The 13,711-nt window shown below is 42.5% G+C and overlaps 1 protein-coding gene across 2 annotated transcripts in view; it reads right to left on the bottom strand.

Annotated features, from left to right (window-relative positions):
* The window catches only part of NEO1 (neogenin 1), a 179,654-nt gene that overhangs the window by 37,147 nt on the left and 128,796 nt on the right, over positions 1 to 13,711 (bottom strand). The window contains exons 8-11 of one of the 2 annotated variants that reach the window (XM_065733638.1): positions 7,677 to 7,836; positions 2,203 to 2,357; positions 1,738 to 1,886; positions 541 to 679 (exon numbers count right to left, since the gene is read on the bottom strand). In XM_065733638.1, the coding sequence (XP_065589710.1) occupies positions 541 to 679; positions 1,738 to 1,886; positions 2,203 to 2,357; positions 7,677 to 7,836 (603 nt within the window). Of the gene's footprint in view, positions 1 to 540; positions 680 to 1,737; positions 1,887 to 2,202; positions 2,358 to 7,676; positions 7,897 to 13,711 lie in introns of both variants that reach the window. The other variant, XM_065733637.1, reaches the window with a different exon arrangement.

Below are 13,711 nucleotides of genomic sequence, written 5' to 3' on the forward strand. Positions count from 1 at the left end.
TGAGAAGTATTAGTACAGACAAGACCTGCTGGTTAGGAACTGCAGGAAGACCTCAGGCTTGTTCTTGGATACAGAGACAAAACTGATTTAATAATATCTACGACGTGCAACATTTTTTGAGATGACCACAATTAAAATAAAAACACTCCAAAGGCACATATCTGCTCATACGTAACAAAATATTACAGAAGCTAAAAGACAATTTGGAGTTGTAGGGTTCAAAACAATTGTGTTTCTGTCCACTCTTAAGACTCTGTAGACCCAATAACCCATGAAATAAACTTCTGATGTTGAAATTAAGGACAACGTTGTTTTGCAATTAGAATACCAGATGCATTTGCAGGTATATTAATTTTCCTTCGCCCCATTTGGACAGCCTCAGGGGGAGCTTTTAGCATGTGTGGCCATATGCAGTAATCACATTATTAAGAAAACAGGGCAGCAATGAACAAAAACCTAAGAAGTTTTTCTGGTTAAAAATCTGCTTAAAGGAAATTACCACGTAATTCCTGCAAAAAGGCTTGGAATAAAGCAGCTTACCATCTGACAGCGTCCGCACAACGACGTCTTGGGTAGAGACGCCAGGGCCGTGCTTGTTGTAAGCTACCACTCGGAAACTATACTCAGTGTACTTCTTTAATCCAGTAATGGTGTAGGAGAGTCCTGCTACATCAACATCCTGTCCGCAAGCAAACATGCGTATGAGTCAAGGTCAGAATCAGGGCTGCAATTGTCATAAACGTCTCAAGCTCAGAAGAGGAATACTCAAAGTCAAAAGCAGGGAGAACAGCACTCTGCAGAACAAGCAGATTGAAACCACAGCCACGTGCAGCCAGGGCTTGCACAGATGCCAGCAGGGTGCTTACAAGAGGAACTTCAACATATCTGATTTAAATCACAACATGGGCACAGGTTCTGCAAATGACAAGGGATCTGGCAAACCTGCCCACTAGTTAAAATGACTACTGTATTTTTAACAGTGGGAAGCAAAAGGAGAGTGCTTTATCCGAAGAATACACATTTCTACTTAAAAACTGATGTCAAAAGTTAGTTTAAATGCTAACAAACCAAGGGGGGTTTATTTGAAGTTGGAAACATATTTACAAGCTATCATGTGGGAAATGAAATGACTGGCTTAGTTCTCCCAAAGCTGTGATTATTTCTTGGGTCACAACTTACACTCGTACTGAGCATGCTGGATTCTCCCAGCAGAATCCTAAGAAACTGTAATTAATTAGACACTCACCAGTATCAAAATACCAATCACTGGATCGAAGAACACAAGTTTAGATTCAGGAACAGACTAAAATCAGCAGTTATCCTACTTCACTAAGAGAAAAGCAGCCAGCCTATAAAACACTGCTGATGCCCTTCGCTCTATCTGAAGCAGGGCTGTCCCACCACGTTGCAGGTATTGGGTTCTTCAGAGTTTATTCCTCGTGATATGATGGGCATCCCCAAATGCCACTTGATGCTGAATACATAAGTAAGCCATCACATAAAAAACTAAGTCAACTCTCATGCAAATAATGCAGAAACATTCATGCTGAATGACAACACAGTTTTTTAACAGACTGGATGTTTAATTTTAAATATTTCTGCATTCTGGGCTGAAGGCTTCAGCTTGTCAGAAAAATAAACTCTTGGCAAGGTGTTTACAGAAACGTAAGGTAAAAACATAATACAGGAAAGAATGCTGGCATTGTTTATATCACACAGAAGAGCCCCACTCCATACCTGCTCGCTGTCCTGCCCCTTCTCCATGTAGTAGAGCTTGTAGTTCTGGATTTCCCCATTGCCAGACAGCGGCTTTTCCCACGTGATGGTGACAGAGGTGGGTGAGCCGGCGTATGCTCGGATATTGGGTGCTGGACCAGGCAGTTGAACTGCAATGGAAGCAAGAAACTCTGCTCATCACCAAGCCCAGCCATTGCATTTCAGTAGCTAAATATTTCAGTGTCAACTTTACAAGTAATGGCAACTGGAAGTGTTCTTCTATAACAAAATTTAGAGAAGTTAACAAGGCATGACTTATGAGCTAAGAGCATGCATAAAGCACACCAACATGGCAGCCCAGAACGTTGTTTCTAAAATCAGGTCTGCAAGTGCAACTTTTAAGAGCACCACCTTATTCTAGGAAAGGCCACGAATGGAAAAAAGTTGATCCCAAAGCAGAGAGGGCTTGGAATATTTGCAGCTTACCCTCGGGCTGCGTGGCCACCTTCAGCGGCGCTGAGCTCTCTCCAGGGCCGTGCTTGTTCTGAGCCACAACTCTGAAGACATACACTGTTTCTGGCATCAGGTTTTGGATCATCACTTGCGTCTCCCCAGGACGACTGGTGTTTTCAACACGCTCTCTTTGGGAAACAAAAAGATTGGGCACGGAAGCAGTCATTGGTTAGCAAGAGTGTTTCTGAGCAGATATATAAAGGAACTGGGTGCTACTGGGAACAAAGCTGACATGTATCCTGTCTGAATACATCTGATGCATTAATGATGTTATTTACCCCACACTGACTACATGAAACCGGTAATATGCCAAAATTGCTGGTGACAAACAGCCTCCAGTTTTGTAACTTGTCTTCAGAGAAAATACTCACTGAAGTAAAAGGATAATATATGCTCAGCATCACAGAATTCAAAGCAGTTTCATTGTTATTCTCCTAACAGCGTGCCATTACTCATCGTGACAGTCTATCCTACTGTTCTGAAGCCACAAGAAAAAAAATATTTAAGAATTGTATACAGACTCTGTCGAGATTCAAGGCATTTTTGTTAACATTGTGAGGTTGCCTTTTGTGTATCAAAAAGTGTCAAGAGGTTGTTTCACTATTTTCTTTTCCCTCCAAACTTTACTTAGTTCCTCCCTAATATTTAGACTCTTTAAAAAACATCCCGAGGCCCCGACTCGCATCCAGCCCCACAGACAGCTGGGGCACTTCTGCTATAACCACCCAAGTCGTGGAGTCAACACAAGGCAACACCTGCCCACAGCCCTCCACATGAGCGGGGATCACTGAGTACGGGTTCAGGAAACTCCACCACTCCTTAGCAAGCCCACGACTGAGGTGAAGATTAAAAGATTAATTATCAGCTAACTACAACCTTTATTTCTACCCCCTTGCTGCTATCACCTGAACCTTCTCAGTGCTACTGTTGGGACGGGCCATGTGTGGACAGTCCTGGCTTGGAACAAAGCTATCTACTCCCACAAAATGGAAATAACAGCAGTATTGCAAAAAAGAAAAAAAGAAAAAAAAAGGAAGAAAAAAAAAAGGAAAAGAAAGAAATGAAGAAATTCACCACTGCGGAAATAAAAGGAAAATGTGAATGGTTTGAATACAAACCTTTCCCTTTTGTCTGACAGACTTCGTTTAGCTCTACAGCAGAGGGCAGACGATTCTCGTTCCAATGATTAGCTGCTATTAAATCATTTTTAATGCAGAAGTCTGGGCAAAATTATTCCACACTCTCCCCTTTCCTACCTTCCAGCCATTATGGTTTAGATTATAGCAGGGAAATATGATGCCCAATTCCTCATTTTTAATTTATTTCTTTTTAAATCAACTACTAAGGTTGATTTAGCACAACTGGGTTTAAAACACTTGGAAAACACTGCTCATTTCTGCACTATTATACTGCATCTATATAGAAGGATACAATATTCTAACTGTAACTAAAAGGCTGTTCAAACACATTTTCTAGAATACTCTCCTTCATGAAAGTTGAGCTAAAACAGCATTGCATAAACAACTTAATTTATTTCAGATTTTAATTGTCATCTCTGAATGAGCAGCATCAGCACATTAGAATTTTAAAAGTCTGCAAAATATTCCTTTTAACATGAAGTATTTTTGCAAGAAAGAAGCTGGTGGAGAAGCTAGAGACACGCTAAAGAAATATAATTCCTGCTACAAAATGAAAGGGGGGCAGGGAAAAAGATAAATATTTTCCCTCACTAACTTTTCCAGTTACAGCTAGAGCAAAATGTTTGCTTGAAAATGCATTTTCAAATGGATAGTTTCCTTTAAGACATGCTCAGATATAATGAAGGTATTTGAAAACCCTGAATAAGTGCTAACTGATTCGCAGCTGTGGAACAGCATTCATCTCCCATTGACATGCAAAATACATTGCATTTTCTGCCTCGAGTGTAAATGCACTCACTGATTTTATCAGAAAAATGTCAGCAATCCAAGGTTATTATTTAAAATTACAGAAAGAAAAAAAAACCAAATTATTTTTAATGGAAACACAACGTTTATAAAAAAATAAATAGACATGCCAAAGTATTGCAATTTTCAGTAATAAGTAGGGACTGTGCCTTCGCTCACAACAGTTAAAAATATGGTGAGATTAATCTAATTAAGTGCTTCATGAATCTCTCCTTTATGCCCTTTCCTAGGAAGCCTTCAGCACCTTTTACGAGCTCTGATGCATGTCAGTGGCAGAACAGGTAACAAAACAGATGGTCTATAGGAATATCTATATTACCTGACAGAACATTATGACTGTTCTAACTCATGCCAGTTTAATCCTCAATTAAAGAGCTTTGTAAACTAGCATTAAGCTTTACAGTAGCCATCACACACTTAGGGGGAAAAAGCCACAGCTCACCTCTAGAAGCAAGAGTTCATCTGGAAATGTAAGGCCTGACGTTACACGTACAGAACTAAAACCTTTGGGGAAGGATGCAGGTGAGCAGCACGTGTGGCAGCCATCCCAGCAGTGTGACTGCACAGCAGTGAGCTCCGTTATCTGTAGCCCACTAAGCCAAACCAGAGAGTTACCATCTTGTATGTTCTCACTGCTCCTCAGCAGACATCAAGAACTGCCCAGACCAGCTTGAATCACTTCAAAAGCAATGAAAACGACCACCACAACTTAGAAGAACTGGCATTTCCTCGTTTTCTAGTGCTAATAGTCTTCTGCAGTGCTCCGCTGACGGCCAAATTTGCTCTGCAAGCAGATGCTGAGTTGAAAATGAGAAGTAGCTCAGTGCTGTGTGCTGAGGGCAGGACAGCTCCTGAAGGCACTGGTGGAGGAAAACTGACATGGGGCACTGGAGGAGCCTGAGGATTATGTGGGGCAATCCACATTCTGTGTAGGAATATGCTGCAGCCCTCCAAGGTAGTCCAAAGTGTAAAGTTAAGGAACACCTTCCCGAGCTGTCGTGCATCTCTCATTTCACTGAATGGACAAAAACCAAGAGGGATGTAACACAGCAGAGGCCGAGGTCAGGTCGCTCCCAGAGCTGACACCCCAGCAGCATGTATCTCATGCCAGCAGGTACTTGGGGCTGCTGCACCTCACCGTGACTCTACAGCTCCTCAGAGATGAATCAGAGATGCTGGAATATTTAACTAAGCTGTTCCACATCCTGTGTACTTCTTGAATGTTATAAAAGCCCAACGTGAAAGGGAAATCAATCAACTGACCCAGAGTTTGATCACTGCTCAAACTTAAGCATGGAAGAGGTAACGTTTAGTTTACTAACGAGATCTGGTGATGCACACAATGAAAATGGTACATGAAGGCACAAACACACACCTTTAAGGACATGGGATACATGCACTTAAAACTACAGCAGAGATGTATGACCGTGTATAATTCAAGGACCACCTAACAATCACTTAAGCAGTGTTTCATGACGCTGAGAAATACTTAACTCTGCCTTTACATTTCAACTAAAAACGCCACACGCTTTTACGGTTATAATCTCTGAGCTGCTGGTTTCTGCTGGTTTGTGCCTATCCTTAAAGCCATACATAGAAGTGCAAATCCAGCTGTAAATCAAACAGCACTGCTCCCACACGTGCACACAGAAAACTGTTAAGAAGCTAATATTAGAAAGTATGTAAAAATAGGGATTTTTAGAATGCTGAGTGCAAAGTTTACTGGTTGCACAGAGCCCAGCTCAGGGCTGGGAACACATACCACCATCCCAGCTATGGAGGGTATTCCTCACTCTTCTATCCCAGGTGCTGTGGTACGGAAGCTGACAGAACCAGCAAGACAAAAACCTCAGCACATCTCCAGTCCATTCTCTGCACTTCGAGAGGGGTTAATTCCACTTCAAATGCATTTAACATTTGAATTACCCTGAGCCATAACTCATGCTTTAAAATTCAATGAAGAGTTATTTCTAACCTCCCAGCTAGAAGGAAGCACTCAGATCAAGTTTAGCTGAGCTCCTCTCATACCCAATGTATCACGCTCAATTATTTGCTTAATTCAGCTTAATAGCTCCCAAATTCATGCCCTAATGAACTGACACCAGCAAGCTGTCAGCACCGTCAGGTCACATCTAATTTGATGGAGATGAAGCAAACAGCACCCATGCCAGGTGTAGCACAGAAGGAGGCCAAGTAGTACAAGTTTCTCATTCTCAAGCATTATTATTTTTAATTTTACCATTCTCATGGTCTAAACACAAGTTTCATGTCATAATTTCACAGTACTTTTGTACTAAAGTGCGATATTTCCACAGCACAAAACTTATATTAAGCAGCTAGAAAGTAATGAACATGTGCCAGTGAATGGCTTCCTGAGCCTGCTTTGAACCCTGATCCAGAAGGGCACTTGAGCTAACAAAGCTTCCACTGCAGGCAATGAAACCACCTGCTTACACATAAGCACCAGCTGAAGTACTTTCTGTGCAAGCTTTCTGTGGGGTACATTACCTGAACCCCAGAGGGCTGTTTTGCAAGTGCTGGCAGCAGCAGTTTCTGCAGCCTGTCCTGTAATTTCCTGGTTTACTCACCACAAACAATGGAAAGCCTTTGTTCTGCACAGTGCTTCTGACCCAACTGGGATATTTGCTAGATTTCTGTAGTCTTGCATGTAGAAGTAAATGATGCACTCTGTCTTCTCCAAAAACAAGACTCAGTGCAGGGAGAGGCAGGAAGCCAATTCCAACAAATTACTTTCTTAACAACCCAGTGGGGAGAAGAGTTAAAACCAGAAAGGTGAAGGAGGAAAGGCAGGCAGGCTGGCCACTACCGCTTCTCCTGTCCCAAAATATCTCCAATAAGAATGAATATTACCAAAAGCAGGAAGCAGTAGAAAACCAACATTTATGAGGCACCAGAAATGTTACTAATGGCCTCAACCATGAGCCTCATCAAGAAGACTACCCACAGGATTTAATAGAAACATCTGAGAAAAAATATTCTCTCAGTGGTAGCACATTTAATATTCTTTCCATGTGACTTTGCTATCTTTGAGCCTCACCCTGTAGTCAGTAAGCAGATAATTTTCTTTTGACTAATATATCTGATAATCAAGCTAATTTGTAATTAATTAAGCACTGCTTAAAATGATTGTTAGCTCCAACTTTTTCAGTCTTATCACAACAATTTGAAGCTAACTCTGAGCCCATCCAGATCTGATCCCATCAGTAAGAGAAAAGGGCAGACTGGCCTAAACCTTTGGAACAGCACGTCAAAAATTTTGCAGGGATTCCTAGATGGGAATCATCTAACCGACACCTGCCTTGCTCCAGAATCAGACTATGTTTGAAGGCTTTAAAGCAGAAGCAGGCAGTATCAGCGATGCTAAGGAGGTGCTACGGTCTACGCTTTCTCTTAGCTTAATGGTCTGCTGAAAGCAGGTGGCAACTGCTGGCAGTCAACTGAAAACAGACACATACATGACTCGTAATTACATGTCTTTACCTGTTGATACCTTCCTTGGTGTAGAAGATTGAATAGGTGAGGTTGTCTCCCTGCGGGTCTGACACCGGTGTCCGCCACGTCAGCCTGATGAAGCGAGTAGAGACGAGGGTGGCCACGACGTCCCGAGGGGCTGTAGGCAGTGGTCCCGTTGTAGCTGGTGCTAGATGGTCATTAGTGGCACTGGTCAGTGAAGTGGGAGGTAATGTTGGGATGGCAACATCTTGTCATGTGCAAACATTGGGGAATATGAAGGGCAAACATCACCACGGTTTAAAAAAAGAAAACAGGGAAAAAAAAACAACAAAAGAAATAAACAAAACCACGATGGGAAACAAAACAAAATGAACACACACAAAAAAGGCCATTAAACTGAAGGCTGACATGCAGGCAAAGGTAACTACTGGAAACTAATGGGAAGTATTAAAGGACACGTCACTGTCGAGCAGGCAGACCAAATCTCCACTGTAATGGAAGTGGCAAGGGAGAGGGAAGGGTGAAGGCTGAGGATAAAATATGGCCTCATAAGAGGACATACTGGCAGCACACAATATTTTCATGCCTTTGTAAACCAGATGTAATACCGAGCATTTCCAAATAAAAAAACAACCCGTGTTATTTATTCAAGAATATATCCAGACCCTACTTTCTACCTTTTTTTTTTATTAGAATGCTGAATTAACTCCTACTATTCTCAATCAGGAGGAAAAAAAAAAGATAGATGGAACACACCAAATCCCTTGAAGGGGTACAAACTCCAGGTTGTGCACTTAAAGTCTGGAGTCAGCTCACATAACTGCTTCCAACTGCTTGGGTTGCACCAGAGCACTGGACATGGTGACAGCCCTGGCACAGCAGTGGAAGTAGAGCTGTGTTCCCAACCTCCCCCAGGATCACAGCTTTCTTCCCATCACGGCTCTCACAACACACAGCACAGCATTTTAGAAAGATGCTAATGGTCACAAAAATCTCGGTTCGTGTTACGTGGAGGCTTTATGAACTTTTTTGTCCTAAGTCATGCACGTTTTCCTACGTTGCTGCTTTAAAGCTAGGCTAAATCTTCAGGATTATTGCATTAAAAGGTTGACAAGTTAAGAGCAAAAGTTGTAACGTACAAATAGCTGTTCTCCAAATCCTATTAAAGCAATCCATCCGGTAAATCTAACAGTAATATTCTGAGCAGCTGGACCCCAATTACCACAGGGTATTACAGGAAGCACAAATGGTAACAGAAACCTGAAGTTCACGATACCTTGAATTTTCCTGATTATTAATTATTTACCAAGCTTAAGCCACTTGCTGACATTTTCCATACCACAGTCTCCGCTGCCGAATACATTTATTCACTTGCTAACGATGGAAATGAACTAAAATGGCTCTGATCTCAAGAAAGGAGCTCAGCATGAGCATGGCTTTTGGGGAGAGCTGCAGCACCTCCACCTGAAGAGCCACCACAGTGCATGGACGTGTGTCACAAGCAGCAAGGAGACACAGCAAAAATCTACAGGAAATGTTGTCTGAGCAGCCAAATCCTGCGAGCACTCTCATGCAGAACAAGAACGTCTCAGCTCACGGAGAAGCCCGCTGCCACTTGAAATTCTGCCAGAAATGTTGTCAACCAAAGCACCGACTCACACTATGCGAGGTCTTGAATTTGCAGAGCTCATTTCTGCACTTCTATTTCAAAGCCAGCACTGACAACGGTGGAAGAGCAAAACAGTTGCTTTTATCAGACATGCATAATGTTACATCTTTCTTCTTGTTCTGATACCAAACTCAAATATTTTCACTTCAGTACCTGCATCTTCCGAGGACTCTGCAAGGCTCCCAGAGCCAGGAACATCCATGTCTTGTGTTGAAAATACAGCTCACAGACAGGTAAGCACTCAAGGACATCTTGCTAAGCATGCTTCAACACCAGAAAAGTAACGGATCACGACTTAGCATTCTCCAACACCCTACTCCCAAATCCATAGATGACACTGTAACTTCACATTCATTGCTAAATCTGAACTACTTTTTGTACTAAGATTTCCTACAGGAGTGAACCTTTATTACTTGCACTGGTAGCATTATTTAAAACCATGAAGCAGTTTGAAGGAAGCTGTTAGAAATACAAACCAGTGTCGTACAACTGCACCAGACAAATGCCACATCCTCTCAGCCATTCCATGAACTCTGATTTATGCTTCCCACAGTTACTAAAACTATTCAGTGTATGAAATGCCTCCCTTTTAAAATAAAGATATTTCAGAAATATCCATCACAAGAGGCACTTGCTATAAAACGTAAGTTTTTATAGCCACCGTTTCAGTTGTTGCTTTAACTCTATGAAGACTGACAGAAATTAATTTCTATTGTGTGATCATATAAAATTCTAAAGAGCTGCATTAGATGGGCCATTCTTCAGCACAGCAAGAGCTGGGATACCTCTTCACACTCGGAATGTGTGAAACCACACATTTCCCATTACCTAATGTTAGCGCTTTGATTTCCCTAACACATCTTGGTCCTATCAGGTGATCTGCCTCAAATCACACACTCCTGGCATAAGGGACACATCCTAGCTATCTCTAAACATTGCTGTAGTTGGTTAAAACAACACAAATATTTTGAAAATAATTACACTGCAACGAAAGGCTGAAGTTCGAAAACACAGCTCGCGTACCCCGCACCGGCCTGCCTATCTAACAAAAATGATCCATCTCTTCTGTAAGGGTGAGCATGGTGCCCAGAGGCCCTGCAGGCACTGAGCTGAGGAGCGTGGCAGAGCTGCCAACACTTCCAGGTTCAGAGAACCGTGGTTTTTGTCTTGTGCAAGATTCAAGCCTAGGAATACTCCTGACAGCATTACGGGTAGATAGGTCACATAGAACAAAAGATTGGTAGCATCTGAAAAACAAACCATGAACCAAAGGAAAGCACAAAGGCCACGTAAATCCGACGAGCAGGGTAAGACGTGAACAGACAATTCACCCACAATGAACAGCGCTCAGGAGCTGTGCAGCACTGCTGACAGCCATGGCACACACCCAGAAGATGAGTTTCTCTCCTTCTCCTCTTCTCCTGCTCCTCCTTTCCTTCCCTTCCCTGTCCTTTCTCTCCCCAATCTTCCTCACAGCGCCCTGAGCGCCACTGCAAACTGATTTGTACACAGCCATGTGAGCAGACTGCTCAGCAGTGCAGAGCTGTGTTAATGAGTAATTACACTGAAATTAGCTTTAATGCCAATAAGGGAGCAGCTTTATTACCTCAAGCTTTTAAGTGCAGTGTAACAAGTCACATGCAAACAAGTCTCTTCTTCCTCATATTTCACCACTTTTTAAAAGCAGCCCCACACTAGGATACTCTTTCCAGGGCTATGCCTACACAGTTTCACATTAATCTTTTCTTCTTTTTTTTTTTTTAATGTAAAATATGCATATTCAGCAAGTGACACGCTAAAAACAGGGAATGTGAATGAAAAATGCTGCATGCCAGACGTGCATATACAACAGATTCATCTCTTCAACCACTGCTGCTAATTCAGTTCTTCTGAAGGGATCAGAAACAACCCTTTGCTCGATGCAGCATCCCACAGAGGCTGCACAGCCAAGAAGCAGCACATTGCCTTCAGTAGCATTTGAACAAAATCCCTCAGCAAAACAGCTGACACAAAATGAAGGGTTGCCCCTAACCCCTGCCTGCAGAGCAGCTGGACTGTGATGGGGGCCCGAGCTTGAAGAACTGTGTGTTGCTACAAGGAGACACTGAATGTGCTGCGATGCAACTTCAATCCTGGACTGATAGATAAGGAAAGCTGCTTGATTCATCTGTCTGCATCCAACAAAGTTAAAAGCTAAAAAAAAAAAAAAAAAGTTAAAGCAAAATATTTCAACTTCCTGCTTTGTAATGTACTTTCTAGGGGTTTTTGCAGTAACCTGGGCAACAAAACAACGTCCAAACTCCTAAACAAATACAACGCAAACAACTACTGAAACCCAAGCACTGCAGGACAGTGTGAACTCCAAAAACAGGAATAGGCAGCAGAGAAATGAGCACTTTTTGGATTTTCTGATTAGAAGAAATTTGGATTTTCCTAACTGGCCACTGCTGCCTGCAGCACTCTGGGCTCTGGGGGATGCAGTCAGGCAGCCTGGTGTGCTTGTACATCAGCCCCATGCTCTCTGCGACAGCAGCTCTTCCTCATGCAGAGAAAGGGACTGTGTGCAGTGTAAATCACAGCGGTGAGATAACAAAGAGCTCCATGCAGCACGCGCCCGCGGTGCTATCTGGTCATACCCACTTCAGGATACTGATGCGATCTTTTGAAAACAACTCTGTCAAGCACGCCACACCTGAAAAGCAGCAATTGAAATGCTTTATTTGAAAGCTAATTATCAGAAATATTTTCCATGTTGTCCAGCCCCTCTGGTTTAGATTTCCCTTTTCCTCCCCATTCCCCTTTGTGGCACATTATTGGCACATTTGCAGCTTCCTGCAGCTCTGTGCAATAACATCCCAGTTATAACACTGGACACACTCCACAAAGGGACAGCAGCTGTACCTGCCTTCAGCTTTGTTGCAAGCTTTTGCACCTGAACGATCCCATCCTCAGCTACCTTGTGCATAACAAGATGGCAGTCCTACAACCTACAAATGAAGGCTGTACAGATATTTATGAAATCAAGGTACATAAACACCGGAAGATCAGGTGTGTGGCCTGAGTTAGGCTACTCATGGCATAGTGGAGTGCTTACAAAGCCACAGCTTCCATGCCCACCAAATGAGAGCAGCAGGCATTTTCCTCCTGGTGAGGAGCAAGGACAGCTGGGAATTTCCTAAGCGTTCTCCCATTGCAGAAGGAAGCCTTCCTGAAACCTTCTTGTAGCCTCACCTCCAGAGGACTTGGAGTACATGGCAAGGGAGAGCACGAGACCTGGTCAGCAGCAACAGACAGGGAATTCAGGGCACCAGAGAGTGGTGAATGTAACAGCACTGCAGAAGGAAAGAAAGCCCTCTTTATAAGGACTTCTGACTAGCTTTATAGCTCTTGAGTGTAAATAAGGCCTCATCTTCAGTAACAGAGAGTTGATGCTGCAACTAAAAATAGCAAATTACTATTTTGCCAGAAAATCTGCAAGAAAAACATGACCTCAGACACTCAGATCTCTAAATGCCCTGGAAAGTCTAACAGTAAGGAGATACTCAGAAGTATCAGCATGTTCAAATGCTGATTTGCTATACTCCAATTAAACTGTTTACTAAGTAAACTATTATGCATTATTATGCATTTTTTACATACATTGCTTTTTATCTGATTCCAGAAAGGTTATCCGCACTACACAGGCTTTTATTGGCTTAATCTAGTGCTCCATTTCTCTCGGTTGGAGCTCAGTATATGATATCACTTGTAGTGCCTAGCAGCAGAAGGATTTACCTTTGATTGGGATTAAGAGGGTGTGATACTTCAAAAAGTCACATTGTAAAGACACACATTTTTCATTATTTTTGAAACATTTTCCCTGGTGGTACTCAAGAAATACAACAGTAGCACACTGCAAGCAGCAAGTGTGAAATAATAACAGAGAGCCCAGGGACTGCAGCTGTCCTTTAAAACTGTCCCTCCTGCCTGCTTCTTTCCCTGGGTGCCCACCTGCACCAAACTGCTGCCCCTCTACAAGTTGTTTCCTCCAACTTTTAGGACAGAATGGACAGTCCTAACAATGCCCTGCCCACCACAAAGAAAACGTGTATTAATTGGCACAAATAAGTTCAGACAGGACAAATGGTTGAAGCTGGTACTTTGTCTCAATGGATCAGCTACAGTAACCAAATTACCTCCTTCCTTTGGAATAACTAATTAAAAGAAACATATCAGGCTCCTGTTCTTTCACTAAGAGGTGCTTTCATGGTAAATGAAAAAGGCAAGAATCAGAAACGGAACCGAGAGTGCATCAAAATAATTTCTGCTGTATACAATGAACACATTCTGAACCTCCTGGAGGTCACAGTGGCAGTCACCAGCGGCTCCATTTAATTGCTGTGAGATGAAGTCT

This window comes from Cyrtonyx montezumae, unplaced genomic scaffold (genome assembly GCF_038088225.1).
Source record: "Cyrtonyx montezumae isolate F1298 unplaced genomic scaffold, pur_monq_1.0 scaffold_17, whole genome shotgun sequence".
NCBI classification, from domain to species: Eukaryota; Metazoa; Chordata; class Aves; order Galliformes; family Odontophoridae; genus Cyrtonyx; species Cyrtonyx montezumae.